General features: G+C 42.7%; 1 protein-coding gene across 1 annotated transcript; it reads left to right on the forward strand.

The window, feature by feature from the left end:
* The first annotated feature begins 12,564 nt into the window (after nt 1-12,564).
* On the forward strand, nt 12,565-16,345 carry LOC116302526 (RING-box protein 2). The gene is made up of 3 exons (XM_031711848.2): nt 12,565-12,885; nt 13,071-13,118; nt 15,302-16,345. Exons 1-3 carry the CDS (start codon nt 12,687-12,689, stop codon nt 15,418-15,420), a joined length of 366 nt encoding a protein of 121 aa, XP_031567708.1. The 5' UTR covers nt 12,565-12,686; the 3' UTR covers nt 15,421-16,345.
* Nucleotides 16,346-16,641: the final 296 nt, after the last annotated feature.

The raw sequence follows: 16,641 nt of genomic DNA on the forward strand, positions 1-16,641 counted from the left end.
AAACTTGAGCTGCAGTACGAGACCGGGTACAGTGCGAGACTGGCCCGTAGCGCTGGCTGGAATACATCTCCGGCACGGCTTCCTTGACCGACCACGTAGTGTTTATAAGACGTTCAGCTTCCTGGATAAGACGGATGAGGTTATCAACCAAAGCATTAACCTCCCCCGAAGAAGTCTCACGGGGTTGATGCTGGTGTTTGCTAGCCCTAGTGAGGCTGGTAAGCGCGACTCCGAGGCCTTTCACAACCCCAACATTACTAACGTGGAGGTCAACTAAACGGCGTTCCAAACAAGGTTTACTCCCAGGGAATAAAGCCCGCAGACGTGTACAGGGAGGCAATGCGCAAGTTTGGCGACCAAATTAGCCCCAGCAGAATTCTTTAATGATAAATATGCGCTGTGGATTGACATGCGCACCATTAACGACGAAGACCTACATGGTCAAGGCCTCCGTCTAGTAAATACGCAGGATGGCATAACATTGGAAATCAAACGCACCAAGAATGCCTCCGCGGGCGACGGTGATAAAATAAACTGCTACGTCTTCGTCGTGTCTGACGCGCAACTGAGCGTAGAAATGAATCAGCTAAAGAGCGTTGCCTATTAATGACTTCGTTGCCTCAGCCATTCTAAAAATAAAATATTCCTTACGTATAATATGCTTCGCGTATTCGAAAACAACGAAACCAAACTGCAATGCATAGTGCAAGGCGAAACTTTGTACTTCAAAGCAAAGGAGGTGGCTTTGGCGTTGGGCTATGAGCGCCCTAGAGATGCGATTAGAGCACATGTATCTGAGAAATACCAGAAAAAATGGGCTGATCTACAAGGGGCTGCGAATCACTGCTCCTTTACTACGCAACCAAATGCCGTGTTTTATATCCGAACCTGGTCTGTACGAAACTGACATTTAGTTCCAAAACTACCCAAAGCTGTGGAGTTTCGCGATTGGGTCTTTGAGGAAGTCCTACCCGCGCTAAGGAAAGCGGGTAAGTATGCGATGGACAAGCGCTTCGACGGTCCAAACAAGTTAGTATTTAAGATCGAAAATGAAGCCGACCTACACGCGAAGGTCGTCGACTACACACGTAGGTTTTACCCCGATTTCATCATAGCGCCGGGTCTTGGCGAACTTCAAGATTCAGACAGCAAGCGAATAACCTGCTGGCGAAAAGGCTACCAAGCCGGTCAACCCGACCTCTTAATCCTAAATGCGCATAAGAAATACCGCGGGTTGTGTATTGAGTTGAAAACCCCAAAAGGAAACGGCGTCTTATCCGCGAAGCAATCTAAGAAAATCTCACAGCTTGACGTAAATGGTTACCTAACGATGGTTAGCAACGATTACGACATTATCTGCCGTGCCCTGATGGATTACGCGGATGGCATTCGTATTCCCTGTAAGGGCTGTGTAAAGCGGTTTAAGTCCTACGCCACTTTGAAAACGCACCTAAAGATATTCCATAGGCATAATGAAGCTCAGCTTGACTCACTGGCGTGATCTTGTCCACGGTAAAGCATACGAAATAAAAAATTACGTCGTCTTCGAAGACATCGACCGTTTACGGTTAGTCCTCAAAGACTTAGAAGGTAAGGAATATTCCCTTTGGGCGCCGGATTGCGTGCGGTACGTAATTCAGGGCGAGGAATTCACCCACTTACGCAGCTATGGTAAGGTAAATGGCCGATGGAAGTTTGACATTGAAAGAAGAGTCACTCCATCTCCTCTTTGTAGTTAAGCGCGTCTGCTAAAGTCCGCTGCGCTTTAGGATCCGCGGAGCACCAATGCCCCACAAAGGATCCTTCGGAGAATACCCTGTCGCAATGAAGGCAGGTGTATTTTTTACGCGGCTTACGAGGGGTAATGCAGTCGGCAGGTAGTTCGCAAGTAATACAGTCCATATATTGAAAGGGTAATTAGAATGCCTCCCAGAAAGGCAGCTGCGTAGGCTAGCATATACCTTTAAAAGGGGTCCTTATTTTTATTTATTATCCTCAATAATAATGAATAAAAATAAGGACGGGATTTGAGACTCTTTGCGCAAACCCTACCTTACTATTAAAGGCCCCAAGAAATGCTATTTCAAAAGTGTCTCAGAATGTTAACAATAAGGTTAAATCTTTGTTAAGTATGTGTGGAAACTATTTCAAAGAGTGTCTCAGAATGTTAACAATAAGGTTAAATCTTTGTTAAGACACCCCGGAAACTATTTCAAAAGTGTCTCAGAATGTTAACAATAAGGTTAAATCTTTGTTAAGACACCCCCGGAAACTATTTCAAAAGTGTCTCAGAATGTTGACGTTTAGGTTAAATCTTTGTTAAGACAGTTGAAGATATGTTCCTCTTCTCTAACACAACCACAACGATCGCACTCCTGCCTCCAATACTCCCTTTTAGTCCACGGAACGCCTTCGGCGCGTTCAAAAGAGGGGAAAGTACGGACTATCTTCTTATGGTAATCTATGCGATTCCTTAAGTAATCCTCTTTATGCGGGCAGCGACACATCAAATCCGCACATTGGTAGCAATCCACGCCTTCCAAGTCGTAAGCGCGGGAGAGAAACCTATAATCATGCGTTCTCCGGTGCGTCTGTAAACGTTGACGACTACTAAGTATCTTATTACAGAAACTACACTGTCTGGTTCGATTACAGACGCCCCTTTTCAGATGCTGCTGCATTTCGAAGGGGTTGTGGAATTCCTTATTACAGTCCTTACAAAGCCCACAAATGCGTTTATCCTGATGTTGTTGCATCTTTTGAACGGTGCTGAATTCCTTACCGCAATCCTTACAAGCGCGGCTAAGGGGTTTCTTTGTACAAACGCCGCGACGAACGTGGTATTGAAGTCTTTGTTTGGTGCTGAACACCTTCTTACACAACAAGCAGTCCATATATACTTAACAATATCTTAGCCTCCATTTAACATCCTTAACAAAGATTTAACCTAAACGTCAACATTCTGAGACACTCTTTGAAATAGTTTCCACGCATACTTAACAAAGATTTAACCTTATTGTCAACATTCTGAGGCATTTTTTGGAATAGCTTATGGGCGACTTAACAAAGATTTAACCTTATTGTAAACATTCTGAGGCATTTTTTGGAATAGCTTATGGGCGACTTAACAAAGATTTAACCTTATTGTAAACATTCTAAGACACTTTTTAAATAGCATATACTTAACAAAGATTTAACCTAAACGTCGACATTCTACAGGGGATATCGCATAAAGTCCTTAACGCTTTCTTTAGCCCACGTTGCCATCGTTATCAGCGCGCCAAAACCGTTCTGCACGCTTCAGACCGCACATTTCATCGTACAACTCCTGCACGCGCTCTTTCAGCCGATCGATCTCCTCCCTTTGCATTTCTATGGTGTCTCTTTTATCTTTTGCGTCGGTGGCAATCCTTCTAACTGCGTCCACTGGGTCCATCGTATATATAATGGATCCAAACCATATTCCCTGCAATGCTCTGATAGTAGGACCCACCGGCTGCGGAAAGACCCAGTTCGTCGTGGAGCAGCTATTAGGACCCTTTAGATACCGCTTCGACTACATAGTGCTATTATGCCCCACCTACGTGAATAACCGCACCTGGACGGGCATAGGAGTGAAAGATGACGACTTCTTTGTAGACATACTGGATCCTAACGAGTTATCCAGCCATCTTAAGTTCTGGCACAAACAATTCCCTAAAGATACGCAAACCCTCCTTATACTGGATGACATTGCCTGTGGGGACGACGTAAAAAGACGCACTTCCGAGCTCGTTAAACTCGCCTTCAGCGGTAGACACGACAATATCAGCGTTTGGTTGCTCTCGCAGCAGCTTACCAGCGTCTCTAAGCCCTTCAGGGAAAACATAGGTTCACTTGTCGTATTTTATACTCCGAGCAAGTCTGACCTGGAAACCATCTTAAGCGACTACGGCGGTGAGATACCCAAGGAACAGTTACACGAATACATGCGGCACCTAAAAACGCACCAACATTCCAAGATGATCTTCTCTTTGAGGTTTCCCTACACGGTTGGAATCTATGATTCCTAATGTATATGGACATTGAGCAGCTCTTAGATGAAGTCCCCACGCAGTTAGATGAAAGTAACCTTAAGGAACAACTTAACATCCTTGTGTCATCTGGGAAGTGCAAAGAAATGATAGGCAAGGAACTTACCCATGAGCAGGTTAATAAGTTGTCAGAAGAGGAGGTTAAGAAGTTCCATAAGAGGTACGAGGCCGCCCTTGCAAGTAAGACCACGGACGCCGTAGCAGACTCAGCTATTCGACTTGCGACTAAATTGCTTGGACTTGCGCTGCCCATAGACGACGTGGAGCAACTGCGGAAGGACATAAGCGAGGACTATGTCATCGCCCAAGAACTTAAGATAACCTGCGGCTGGTTGTCTTTGAAGTGCGGTAAGTTAATGGCAGTCGCCTCTGCGGCACTTCACGTAGCTCAGCATGTCGACTTGAAGGAGGTACTAGGTTCCTTCGGAACATCTTGGAAGGACTTCAAGAAGGACAGAGAAGTCGAAAAGGTCTTCCAGGCGGCACTTGCTGAGGTACCTGATCAAGTCGCCTCAAGTACTTAGTCAAGTCGTTGTCAAGTCACCTCAAGTACTTAGTCAAGTCGTTGTCAAGTCACCTCAAGTACTTAGTCAAGTCGTTGTCAAGTCATTGCCAAGTCATTGTCAAGTCGGCATCAAGTTACTTGTCAAGTCCTTCAAGTCCCTTAATATAAGATGAGTGGCACCGAAGAACAACCACCCGTAGAAGATACCAAGATTACCAAGGCTAAATCTCCAGGCAGAGTCGCTGCCGGAAAGAAGCTCGCGGAGATGAATAAAAAGAACAAAGCCAAAAAAGAAGAAAAGGTGGAGGAAAAAGAAGAGGAATCCTTTATTAATCCGGGGTACGTCATTGGCGCGTTAGGAGTTGCTATAGCAGCAGGCAGCCTTTACTTACAATGGCGGGCAACGAAAAAGGTAGGACCACCAACATATCACGCACCTGTGGAACCGGCTGTTAGAAAAAGTAAGATCCCTGAAATGGAGTAGATTTATCACCCGTGGCGACCTAGATTTTCCTTCTCGCTTTGTAATATAATGTCGACCGCGTTGTTGAAAACTGTTGAAGAAGCAGCTATCATTACTTCCATCGTTGCGGGTATTGGTTGGGTAGGTAAGAAAGTGCTCAAAGAAGACTTTACTGAAGACCCAAGCAAGAGCTTCGCTAATTTTGCTAAAATGACCGCTGCCGTAGGCGGGGCTATCATGGCAAAGAATTACCTACAGAAGGAAAAGTACATTCCTAATGTATAAATGGCCAGCGTGGTCGCAGGTGGAGTCATTGCAGCTTTAGCATTCACTGGAGCTAATTATGGTGGTCAGTATTTGGATAGATTAGTCAGAGGCGACAAAAGCGGAGATTTAGCCGCCGAAAGGAAGAGACACGACTTAGCGCTGGAGAAATATCAGCGGGACGTGGCAGCTTGGAATGAAAAAAGACAAGCTTACAGGGATTGGTTGGACAAGAATTACCAAGACAAAATGCAGGCGGATAAGAACTTCGAAAATACAGACTACGCCTTTAAACTTTATGCGCAAGCACACCCCGCGGCATTGACGGGGTTAAGAAAGCCTCAGTTTAAGAATTACTACCAGCCTTCTAAGAAACAAAAAGATAGTGAGTTGGTATTCGTGGGAGTCGCAGGGCTGGCGGGAGGCGTAGCTTTGGCGTATCTGCTCTAACGAAGGGAACTGTGTTTCCTGAAATATATGATCGTCTTTTTGGAAAGCGACAAGAATAACTTTACCACTTATCTGAATCCCCCCATCAAAGCCCATAAGGTTAGGCTGGTTAGTTGCTCTTTGTACAATTCTTGGTATAATTTAGTCAATGGTATGGTCACCGTGCATAAGGGATCTAACAATTATCAAAGCGTAATGCTACCCGATGGACATTACACACCAATCACCCTTGCTAAGGAATTAGCAAAACACGGTTATACGCTCACCACAGGATTGCCGCACGAAATGACCTTCAAACATAATCTTCCTAACAATTTCTCGGTAACCCTAGGAAAAACTGATGCATTAGGATCTTTACTAGGTGTCTCAGGCAAGGAAATTACCAACACAGCCATACCTGTGAAATGGAAAGTCGCATCCTCTTACGAAGTCTATTGCGACTTGGTTCATAGTTACAACAATGGAGAAAAGTCTTCTCTTATGTCCAAGTTTCTGCCCAAAGGTAATCCATTTGACTCAGAAGAATACACCCCCATTTCTTTGAGCTATGACTTGTCTAATTTGGTAGAAAGCATAAACATCACCATTAAAGTGGACGGAAAGACGATGGATTTTAACGGACGTAAGATCAATCTTGTTTTGGAATTCATATAATGGGCCGCGTAGAGGATAAACTAAAGAGGATTTACTATGGGCCTGAAGGCTATTGGAAAGGAGCGTCGGCCATCAAGAAACTCGCGACCGCGGCCAGGGCATCAGAAGAAACGGCTAAGAACTGGCTAAGAAAACAAACCCTCTGGCAGGTTTATCTTCCCGTGCCCAAGTACATTCCCAGGCCCAGCTTTACCGTAAATACCCCCAATGAAGTTCATCAGGCGGATTTGCTTTTCTTACCGCACGACAAGGTGAGAAAAAAGACCTATAGGTACGCTTTGACCGTAGTTGATATCGCAAGCAGATACAAGGACGCCGAACCCATAACCAGCAAGGATTCTGGGGAAGTCGCAGAAGCCCTAGGTAGGATTTATAAGCGCGTCTTGAAATGGCCTAAGCTGCTGCAAGTGGATGCGGGGACAGAGTTCATGGGCGTGGTTACTAAGACCCTGAAAGACCACAGCACTAAGATTAGGAGAGCCGAAGCAGAGTACCACAGGGGTCAGAGCATCGTCGAAAGATTCAATAAGACCTTGGCCGAGCGTCTCTTTGGGTACCAGTATTGGAAAGAGCTGGAAGATCCCTCCAAACGCAACAGGGAATGGACTCAGAGGCTCCCCCAGGTCGTCGCGGCTTTGAACAACGAGGCGGCCAGGGCTACGGGAATGAAACCCAGGGATGCTATGAAGAAGAAACACGTGGAACACAAGTCCTACGTCAGAAGTTCGAGGGCGGTCGGACTGAAGGAAAAAAAGCTACCCCGCGACATAGTGGTCAGATACCTCTATCAGCCGGGGGAACTCGAAGGTGGCAGTAAGAGAGCCACGGATCCTAACTGGTCTTTGGAAACGTATGAGATTTCGAAGTCCGTCACCAAGGAAGGGCAACCCGTGTTGTATTACCTAAATGGCCCAAGTCGTGGATTTGTCAAGGAAGAGCTGCTCATAGTCCCCAAAGACTCAGAGTAGTGCAGCTCCACGCGCCCGATTACACTCTAGGCATGTCAGTCTTACGTTGCCTCTGCAATGCCCGCGTTTATTATTTATGCGATCCACGGAGAACTGCTGATCGTCATTTGGGTCAAACCTCCATAGTAGAGGTATGTTGCATTTGGCACACCGTGCCCCTTTCTTATAGACGTCGTCCACGCATAGGTCGAACTTTATCCCCGCATAGCGGGGATCTTTGCTCTTTTCTTCGTCGTGCCGCTTGTAGCGAAGGAGTTTCTTAGCAATGTTCTCTTTGGCTACGTCTTCTGGGGTGCGGTCGTAACGCATTTGTGGCCCCCAGGCTCTTTTTAACTGTTTTGCGTACTCCACACGGCTTACAGCGGTGTAGATAAGGTTGCTCCAACACAGCCGCTGGTCTATGATCCATAAGGTTTCTTTTATGGTAAGCCCCTGCGCGCTGTGGACTGTCATGCAGTAACCTAAGCGCCAATCTGGGTGGGAGGTAATTTTTTCCACCTTTTCTATGGGTACCCAGGCTTTATCATGTGTTACAGCATTTTGTAGTTGGATGTCGGTACCAGGTACCCAGACATCTCTTTTTTGCATTCGGGTATCGTGGGGTTTGTAAGAAACAGGTACGGGATGCGTAGGGAAGCGCTCTCGGTGTATATTTAGCAAATCCTTTTGTATGCGAGACTGTGCTGCGCGTTTGCTGCTCAGCACCAGATCCTTTGGATGCCATGCGTAAAGGAAGTCCTCGTAGGACTTCGCTCGTACACGTTTGCGCAGTATCTTGTTTTGTTCCGCGTCACTAAGGCCCCGAAGTTCTGCTTTCAGGTTTCTTATTTGATCCTTACTGCGGTAGTCGGTGTTAATTTCTTCGGAGTGGTCTACCATTTCTTTTAACCATTTATGGGGCATTTCTCCGGTTATTGGAGGAGGCTGGCAAGGATCTCCGGCGAATATCACTTGACACTTTCCACGGAGGAATTCTACGAACTCCTGCAGGATTTCTAAAGGAACGGTGCAAATCTCATCCCAAAGTATCACCGGGGGTATGTCGTGGATGGCTTCTGGTACCCACTTTTGACCATTCCAGCGAAAGAAGCTGTGGTAGGTCTGCGCGTCGTAACCCATCTCCGTTAATTCTCTTTCCAGACGGTGCGTTGGCGTTAACACCTTTATCTTTGGAAAGAGTTCCAAGACCCTGGTAGTTTTACCACTGCCTCCCGTTCCGTAAAGGTAAGAGAAGCGTTGGTAAGAGATTGGGTCCGCAACCGACGGTAGAGGCTCCCCGGTTGGTTCCACGCTACCGTAAAGATGTTCTCCGTGATATTCTACACGGCCTCTCCATGCTTTTATCTCCTCATCTTTGACGCGCCATTGACCACTTTCTGCAAGTTCATCGGCAGTGTAGAACTCCTGCATCTTCTCTAACACTTCTGGCTTTACATACAAGGAATCCGTGGCTACGCGTGGGATGTCCTCTTTGTCAAACCGTAGCAGCATTGCTAAGAGATTGATGTGCGCATATGCTAGCATGCTGGCACGCAGATGGTAATACTGTGGTCGATGGTCTTGGTAATAACACAGCGCATTCCATTTCTGTTCTTTTTGACCTTCTATGAAGTAGTCCCATTTCTCTACGGATACCATTGTTCCTTGGTCATGTGCACGTTTTATGAGGAAGCTTAGCTCACCGGCGTCTGTTATTAAGCGTCGCTGCATGTGTTTTTCGCCTTCTTTTGCGCCCTGTGTGAATTTACCTATGACCACACGCGCTGTGGGGTTGTGCTCTGGAAGCCATTGTGTAAAGGCGCTATGGCAGAGTATGGCTTCATGCGCTGTGTATTTTAAAAGCTTGCGCTCTTCGAGGAACTTCAGTAGGGGTATGGGTATCCATTCTTTCTCCTGCAGGTGCTTCCCATACCACGCGTAAATTATGGGATGTAAGTCTTTTGCTAACTCCCAGGTGGTCAGTCTGATGAACCCCGTTGCTGGGGCGTCGTAGTAACCCGGTAGTGACACCCTAAAGAATTGGGAGTCTGGATGTCCGTAACGGTCATAATACTCCTTACAATCCCCAAGGCCTTTGAAACTGGCGGGGTAACAGTGTTTCATATCCAACGACACGTACTCGTCTTCGTTGTACTCCATATTCCAAAGACCGCCGTGACCGTGTTCTACGCAAGCTTTGGAGATATCTTTGAACTCTTTTGGGGTAGGTTTCCAGCCGTTCCTTTTCTTCGCGGCTAAGAAGTCCAAGCTGCGAGAGCTGAGCACTTCGTCTGAAAAGTCCTCACCAAGGGTTTCGCAGGCGCTTTTAATGCGTTGATGTTCCACTTCTGGTCGGTATAAAGTACCATCTTGCGTCATGAATTGACATCCTTCTGAATCCATTAACCAAATAGAATTCTCATGAACTAATTCTGTCAATGGGGAATTCTTATAGACCTTTGTCTCCTTCTTTCTTGGGAACCTCAACTCCCTCCACGCGTGCGCGTTGTGTTGGTAAATGACTATGGGAGCACCTTTGCCTTCGTATTTATGCGTTCCTGGGTAAATAAAGCCGTCGGTGATATCTTTCACATGGATTCGCCTTCCTAACGTGGTTTCCAACTTCTTGATGTTTTCGATGGTTCCTCCAGTTTTACGAGTAGAATGCTCCCATTTCCTGATGGCTTCTCTTCTTTTTGGCGTAAGCTTACCACCCCGAGAGGAATCCTCGAAAAACTCCCTAACCAGCTTCCCAACGCAGTTACCAGGATGTCGCATTGGTTTAAGCTTCTTAACGTCCGGCTTCTTAATTTCGTATGCACCGTAGATGACCACGGTAACCGGGTAAGCGACCTCGTAGAAGAGCATGTCTATTCCCTCAAGTGCTCCCGGTCGTGTGTGCTTATTCAAAACGAACAGGTTCTGCTTACCAGACGCTCTGATAGGATTACGACCCTTTTCTATTATCCACTCACCGTCTAAGTACTTTACGAATGTCAACTCCAAACGGTAGTCACCGGCCGGCATTCTGTTGATTATCTTTTCAGCCATTTTGTGATTCATAGTTTTGTCTGTCTTTCCCTCCATAAATGTAGCGAAGACAAAGTCAGCGTCTGAGTTATCCATCACCTGATTTCCGAGCCTGCGCACAGTTTTGTTTTGAATGTCGTTGATGGTGGCCATGTATATCTAAGGAATATTTTAACCTCCGTTTGCGATACCAAAATAACTTTAGGTCTTGGTAAAATACCCGTAAATCTGCTGTACCCGTCTTCGTAAATCCGCGAGTTAAACCCGTATATCTTTGGCATCGATCGCGAGTCCCCCTACCTGCTGCTAATACAGTCAATTCAAAAAACGTTGTCGTCGACCGGCTCAAGCCTACGCGACTGGACCGAAAGGAATATGGGTAAAAATCACTGAAGCGGTTACATATTGGTTCTGAATTAATTGTTCCCGCTAGTAATAAGATAATAATATAATGGTGAGAAACAATCCATCAAATGTATGTCTTCAGATTTAGGGAAAGAAAAACAAAGTAGTTATGATTCAGTTCACAATTCCGAAAATATGAAGGCATTAAAAAAACGTCTCCTTCAACAATTCCCGCTAGCCTACGAAGGTTCGTGCTGTAAACCTGGCATAACTAGTCAGATAAAATTATGGAGTCAACTCGGCTTCAGTGATTGCTACCCAGAGTTCCTTTCGGTCCAGTCGTGTAGGCTTGAGTTGGTCGACGACAACATTTTTTGAATTGACTGTATCTTCAACATAACTTCCATAAATTCCCGTATGTGCTCGTGCATGCTGCATGTAGGCCATCAATGACCGCATAAACACACAGTGTGACCACCGAACCAATCTGGCATCTCGGATTCTGTGGAGGAGTCTGGGATTCTGGGATTCTGGGATTCGCAATAAAAAATTTATTTTTACCTTCGAAAAAAAATATTACTATGTATGTCCCTTATAAGCCACCGTACATATATTTCGACAACAAAGTCGAAATTTTGAATAGAAGTCTTATATATTTTGGCAAGGAGTTTTATATTTTGACACTGAGAAGTTTTATATTTTGACAAGAAGTTTTATATTTTGACAGAAAGTTTTCAGCAACAAGTCGTATATTTCAGCAACAAGTCGTATATTTTAGCGCGACAAGTCTCATATTTCAGCAACAAGTCATATATTTTTATGATAAGCCGTATATTTCTCAAAATAAGTCTTATCTACTTAAAAGCATTTTTGTCCGGTTTGGCGCGCTATAGAAAAGAACGTTTATTTTTAAGATAAGTGAGAAGATAAGTGAGAGTCCTAATTAGTATCTATTTAGAAACAAACATATATCATTAAACTCTTTTTAGTATCTACAAATCCCGGGGGGGGGGGTGCTCCCCTATATTCGCTATACGAGTACGTACTTTGCCGCCAAACAGGCCCGGGGGGGGGGGGGGGGGTACTACCACCCCAACTTGGGTAGGGGTGTGACGCCAGGACCTCAAAACCCTTACCCTATCCCAGATCTAAAATTTTGATTTTACATAACCTACCCCAGACTAAAACTAAGAATTGTACACCCTATCCCAGACTAAAAGACGGAAAATAAGGTTTTACAATCGATTGCAATCGATATTTACTAACATTTTTATTGTTTTCGTGTCGGTAGAAAGCGTAGCCTATTCGCCATACAAAATCGACAAAATCATTTACCCTATCCCAGACTAAAATGATACCCTATCCCAGACAAAATTTCAAAAAGTGATAACCTACCCCAGACCCAAAAGCCGAAAAGCCATACCCTATAGGGCGGCACATACCCGTATTGCTTACTATCAATCACGTGACTTTTTGGAGTTGACTGGGGGGCAAACAAGCGGTTGACTGGGGGGCAACTAGCAGATGCTAAGTCAAAAGATATCAAAATAAGTCCTCAAACTATTGTATTTGACTATTTTCACTACATCAAACCAGAAAACAAGAGATCAAAACAACCTCCAGGATTCTACAAAAGGCATCAAAAAAGAGCTATTACCGGAAGTGACGTCTATTGATAGCAACCTATAGCAAATATAGGGGAGTACCCCCCCCCTCGGGCAAACAGGGTATGGTTTTCAGCGATTTTACTCTGGAGCAGGGTCAAGGCACATCCCTACCCTAAACGGGCATAAGTACCCCCTCCCTCCCCCCCCCCAGGGCCACAAATAAGTGAAACAAACACACCGATATATAACGATATATAACCCATTTCTGACCCATTTCGTCTGTCCTAGCGCCCTTGGTAAGTCCGGATACATCCCCGGTCCCCTCGCTTCTACATATATCAGCCTGCAATGCAAGCTGGGGAATCCAAGATGGCTGACACCGAGAAGAAGGAGATCCAAGACACAGTTATGGAAGACGTTAGTTATCCTCCTCCAAAAGACAAGGAACAGCAAAAAATGTTTTCTTTGAAGAAATGGAATGCCATAGCAATGTGGTCGTGGGATGTAGAATGCGATACTTGTGCTATTTGTAGAGTTCAAGTTATGGGTAAGTTCGTTCTCAAATATTCCATGAAAGAAGTGTGTGTGATGTTATGAGTTGTTTGGGTTTATAATAAAGGCTAGAAAAGCAGAACAATGTATTCTGATCATCCTTGCCTTAAGAAAAAACCTTCTGTTTAAACAAAAATTGTAAAATATGAGTTAAAAACGTTCTTTTTTTCGTATTCCCAGATGCTTGCTTGAGATGTCAGTCAGACAATAAACAAGAAGAATGCGTTGGTAAGATATCTTTATAATAACTCCAGTTTTTAATTGAATATGATAGCATCTGATTATAATCGAAAAAATTTATTTGCTATTTTATTAACTTATAAAAGGATTACACAAACTTGGATCATTAACACCAAGTAAGATCTAAAGCCAACAGTTTGACTTCAAAAATGCCTATTTTATAAGCTCCGAATGCCAGGGTACATCTGTCAATCATTTGATTGACAGAAGCCAAAACCTTAGACATCTGGACTAGTGGCTGGCTGTCTGGGTTGGGTTATATAAGACATTTCTTTTTCAAAGGTAGTAACTGAGTGATTATTAAGCATTCCCATTATTGTATTTTGAAGTTACCACTTTGGTTGAACATAAATATATCAGTATCTTTTCTTTTGTTAGATCAACCAATAGTGCCCTTCACAGCTCCCTGTTAGATCGACCAATAGTCCCCTTCACAGTTCCCTAGCCATCTTGAAAGGTAGCTATGCCTTTGCATCAAAGTGAGATGAAGGTTGAGCTTTCAATGACAAAGACATTTTTTAAACACCTTGGACAATATTATTCGCATGTCTCTATAATTGCAAGCTCGCCGTTCATCTTGCTTTGATGCAAAGGCACAGCTACCTTTCAAGATGGAGCATGGAACTGTGAAGTGGACAATAATTTAATATAAATTGTTGGTATATTTTTTGACCTTATTTCATTGGAATGCTTTCAAGCCCCTACAGGATTTAGTCTGGGCAATCAATATGAAATATTGATGATTATAGGTAGAAAAGAAAAATAGGATTTGATGTAATTATTAAAGGCAAAAACTAAAAATAATTCTGGTAAAAAAAATTACGAATTATAGGTAAAAAATGGATAAGAATGTATTAAATAGAGGTTATTATTACAAACGCATAATTTTACAAGTGAAAATGGCCACATTTTAAAATTATCCGGCTGTAATACTAAGCTATAGCAGTGTAATAATTTGTTTATTGTACGACACGAAAAACTTAGGAAAAGTGCAGAAAAACAACCCTTTTATTGTAAACAAGCAAACAAACTCAAATCAGTGATGTGAACTGCACAAAGATGGAGAAAATTTCCTTCTGACAAAACTAAACATAATTCTGGTAAAAAAATTGTGCATTATAGGTAAAAATGGATAAGAATGTATTAGTGAAAGCGAGTGTACGAGTGAAAGCGACCACATTTTAAAATTATCCAGCTGTAATACAAAGCTATAGCAGTGTAATGTTTATTATACGACACGAAAAACTTAGAAAAAGTGCAGAAAAACAACCCTTTTTATTGTAAACAAGCAAACTTGAAAGTCACAAGCTCAAATTACTGATGTGAACTGTACAAAGGAGAAGGAAATGTCCTTATGCTGTTATTTGCAAAAACAGTGTTCAAAACTCTTTCATAGACTGTGTGTTGTTGCTCCGTAATATTGCACTAGAGAAATGGTTGTAATGCACTGGAAATTGAGTGTGTTGTATGATAATACAGTTTTCAATAATCAGTTTTTAAAATGATTATTTTCTAAGATTTTTGAACAGGAAGCATCGAAAATAACATTCTTTGTTGAGGAAAAAAAACCAAAATGATAGATTTTGTGTGCAAACGATGCGCATGAACAGAAATTAAAGCCAGTAGAGTAATTTATTTGGCCTGTGCAGATATGGCCCCGGCCTGTGAAACAATTTTATTGTAATTCCCAGCCCTGATGATGAATAACATGTCCGAAAGCTCATTAAAAAATAAATTCTAAAAAAGTTTCATCAATACAATAATTATCTCTGTTGAATTTGCATAGGAAATCACATGATCTCGAGTACCATTCCAGAATAATTGACTTTCTAACCACAAAATAACAGAAAGATAACTATAATGCTTCTGATTGGCTATTAAACATTTTTGAAATATTTCTAGGTGCCAATGGTTTTTCAATTCGCACTGTAATAGGTCTCCTCTTGTCCAATCAGAATAGAGTAATTTTGTTGAGTGTATTATAAATATATATATTAGTGTCTAGGTCTAAGATAAAGCAACTGAAAAAAATTGAAATAGTGTGTGCTAAGTTATATAATTTCTCATGTATACTACTTTTTTATGGGCTAAGATCACTCTATACTTTTTGATTTATGATTATGGTTATATTAAAAATTCTTACTACCTGTTTAATGTTGTCTTTTTTTCAGTTGTCTGGGGAGAATGTAACCATTCGTTTCACAACTGCTGTATGTCTCTATGGATAGTTCAGAACAATAGGTGTCCACTGTGTCAGCAAGAATGGGTTGTCCAGAGGATTGGAAGATGACTAAATCACAGACAGCATAGCATGGACTTGAAATTGAAATATACAACACATTTGTTAAACTTTTTTATCTCAGGAAAAGATAAGAATTGTTTAAATATGTTGATGATATTTGAGAAAAATTGATTAATCATAAAGGAATAGAAAACATGCACGCATGCATGCTGTGTGCAGTTATATAGCACACAAGGGTTGGCAGAACCCTTGGCACAACCTGTAGCCAAGTGCTTCTTGACACTTCTCAAGAGTGTTCTGCCAATCCCCAACTGCTTTTTAACTCCATACAGCAAAGCAGGTTTTTTTCTTTTATAAAATACAAATAATATTACATTAACTGGTACCGTTATTCTCGATGGTAATGATGCAACTCACCTGTGCTGTGTGCTCTTATAAAGCACACGCTCACGACCAATCCGAAATCACTATGCAATTTTTTTCCAGATAGAGGCATTACGAACTTATTTCATTTATGGTCATCATGCCTCACATGCAGGGCTTAAAATAATGGCCTCTAATACTAGGGAAATGTCTAGCCAGAATCGAAACTTTGTAACTTTGAGGCAGAAACTAGGTATGGCAGAAATAAAAGAAAATTGGCTGGTCATCATGTCGTTCGACTGACTGGCCATAATTTTAAGCCTTGATTTGTCTCATATTTCCTGCAGTGTAGTTTGTTTTCCCTTGAGTGTTATTTCTCTTTTATCATTAATCTCTAGCAAAAATATAAGCAAGGCATTTCATTTCCAAGACTTCCTGAATGAATTCTATATTAAAAGTTGAATGAATTTTTTTTCCAAGAAGATTTTGCCATGCCACATTCCATAGGCATGAAGTGTTAAAAATCATTTTTTTTACTATAAATTAATGTTATTTATTATAGGACATTTTGAAATGTACCTTTAGTGAAATAAAAATGTTAAACAAATTACTACACATGGACATTGACTAGACTTGCTGCAAGCCGACCTATGTCTGATACTCACAGCATCACGGCCAAACAAAAAGAACTAAGAGTCGGTCATAAGAACTCAACTTGATCCTCTTTCAGGATTTTTATTGAAGAAGTAGAAAAGGTGCGCACATACTGTGTGCAGTCATAAAACATGTGGGGGTTGGCAGAACACGAGAGAAGTGTTAGGAGAAGCCAATGCATAGCGGAGTGCTTCTTGACACTTCTCGAGTAATCTGCGGAATCCACAAGTGCTTTATAACTGCACGCAGCAC

This window comes from Actinia tenebrosa, unplaced genomic scaffold, assembly GCF_029948245.1.
Source record: "Actinia tenebrosa isolate PJP-AT-01 unplaced genomic scaffold, QUT_ActTen_1.0 PGA_scaffold2__45_contigs__length_23673736, whole genome shotgun sequence".
Lineage (NCBI taxonomy): Eukaryota > Metazoa > Cnidaria > Anthozoa > Actiniaria > Actiniidae > Actinia > Actinia tenebrosa.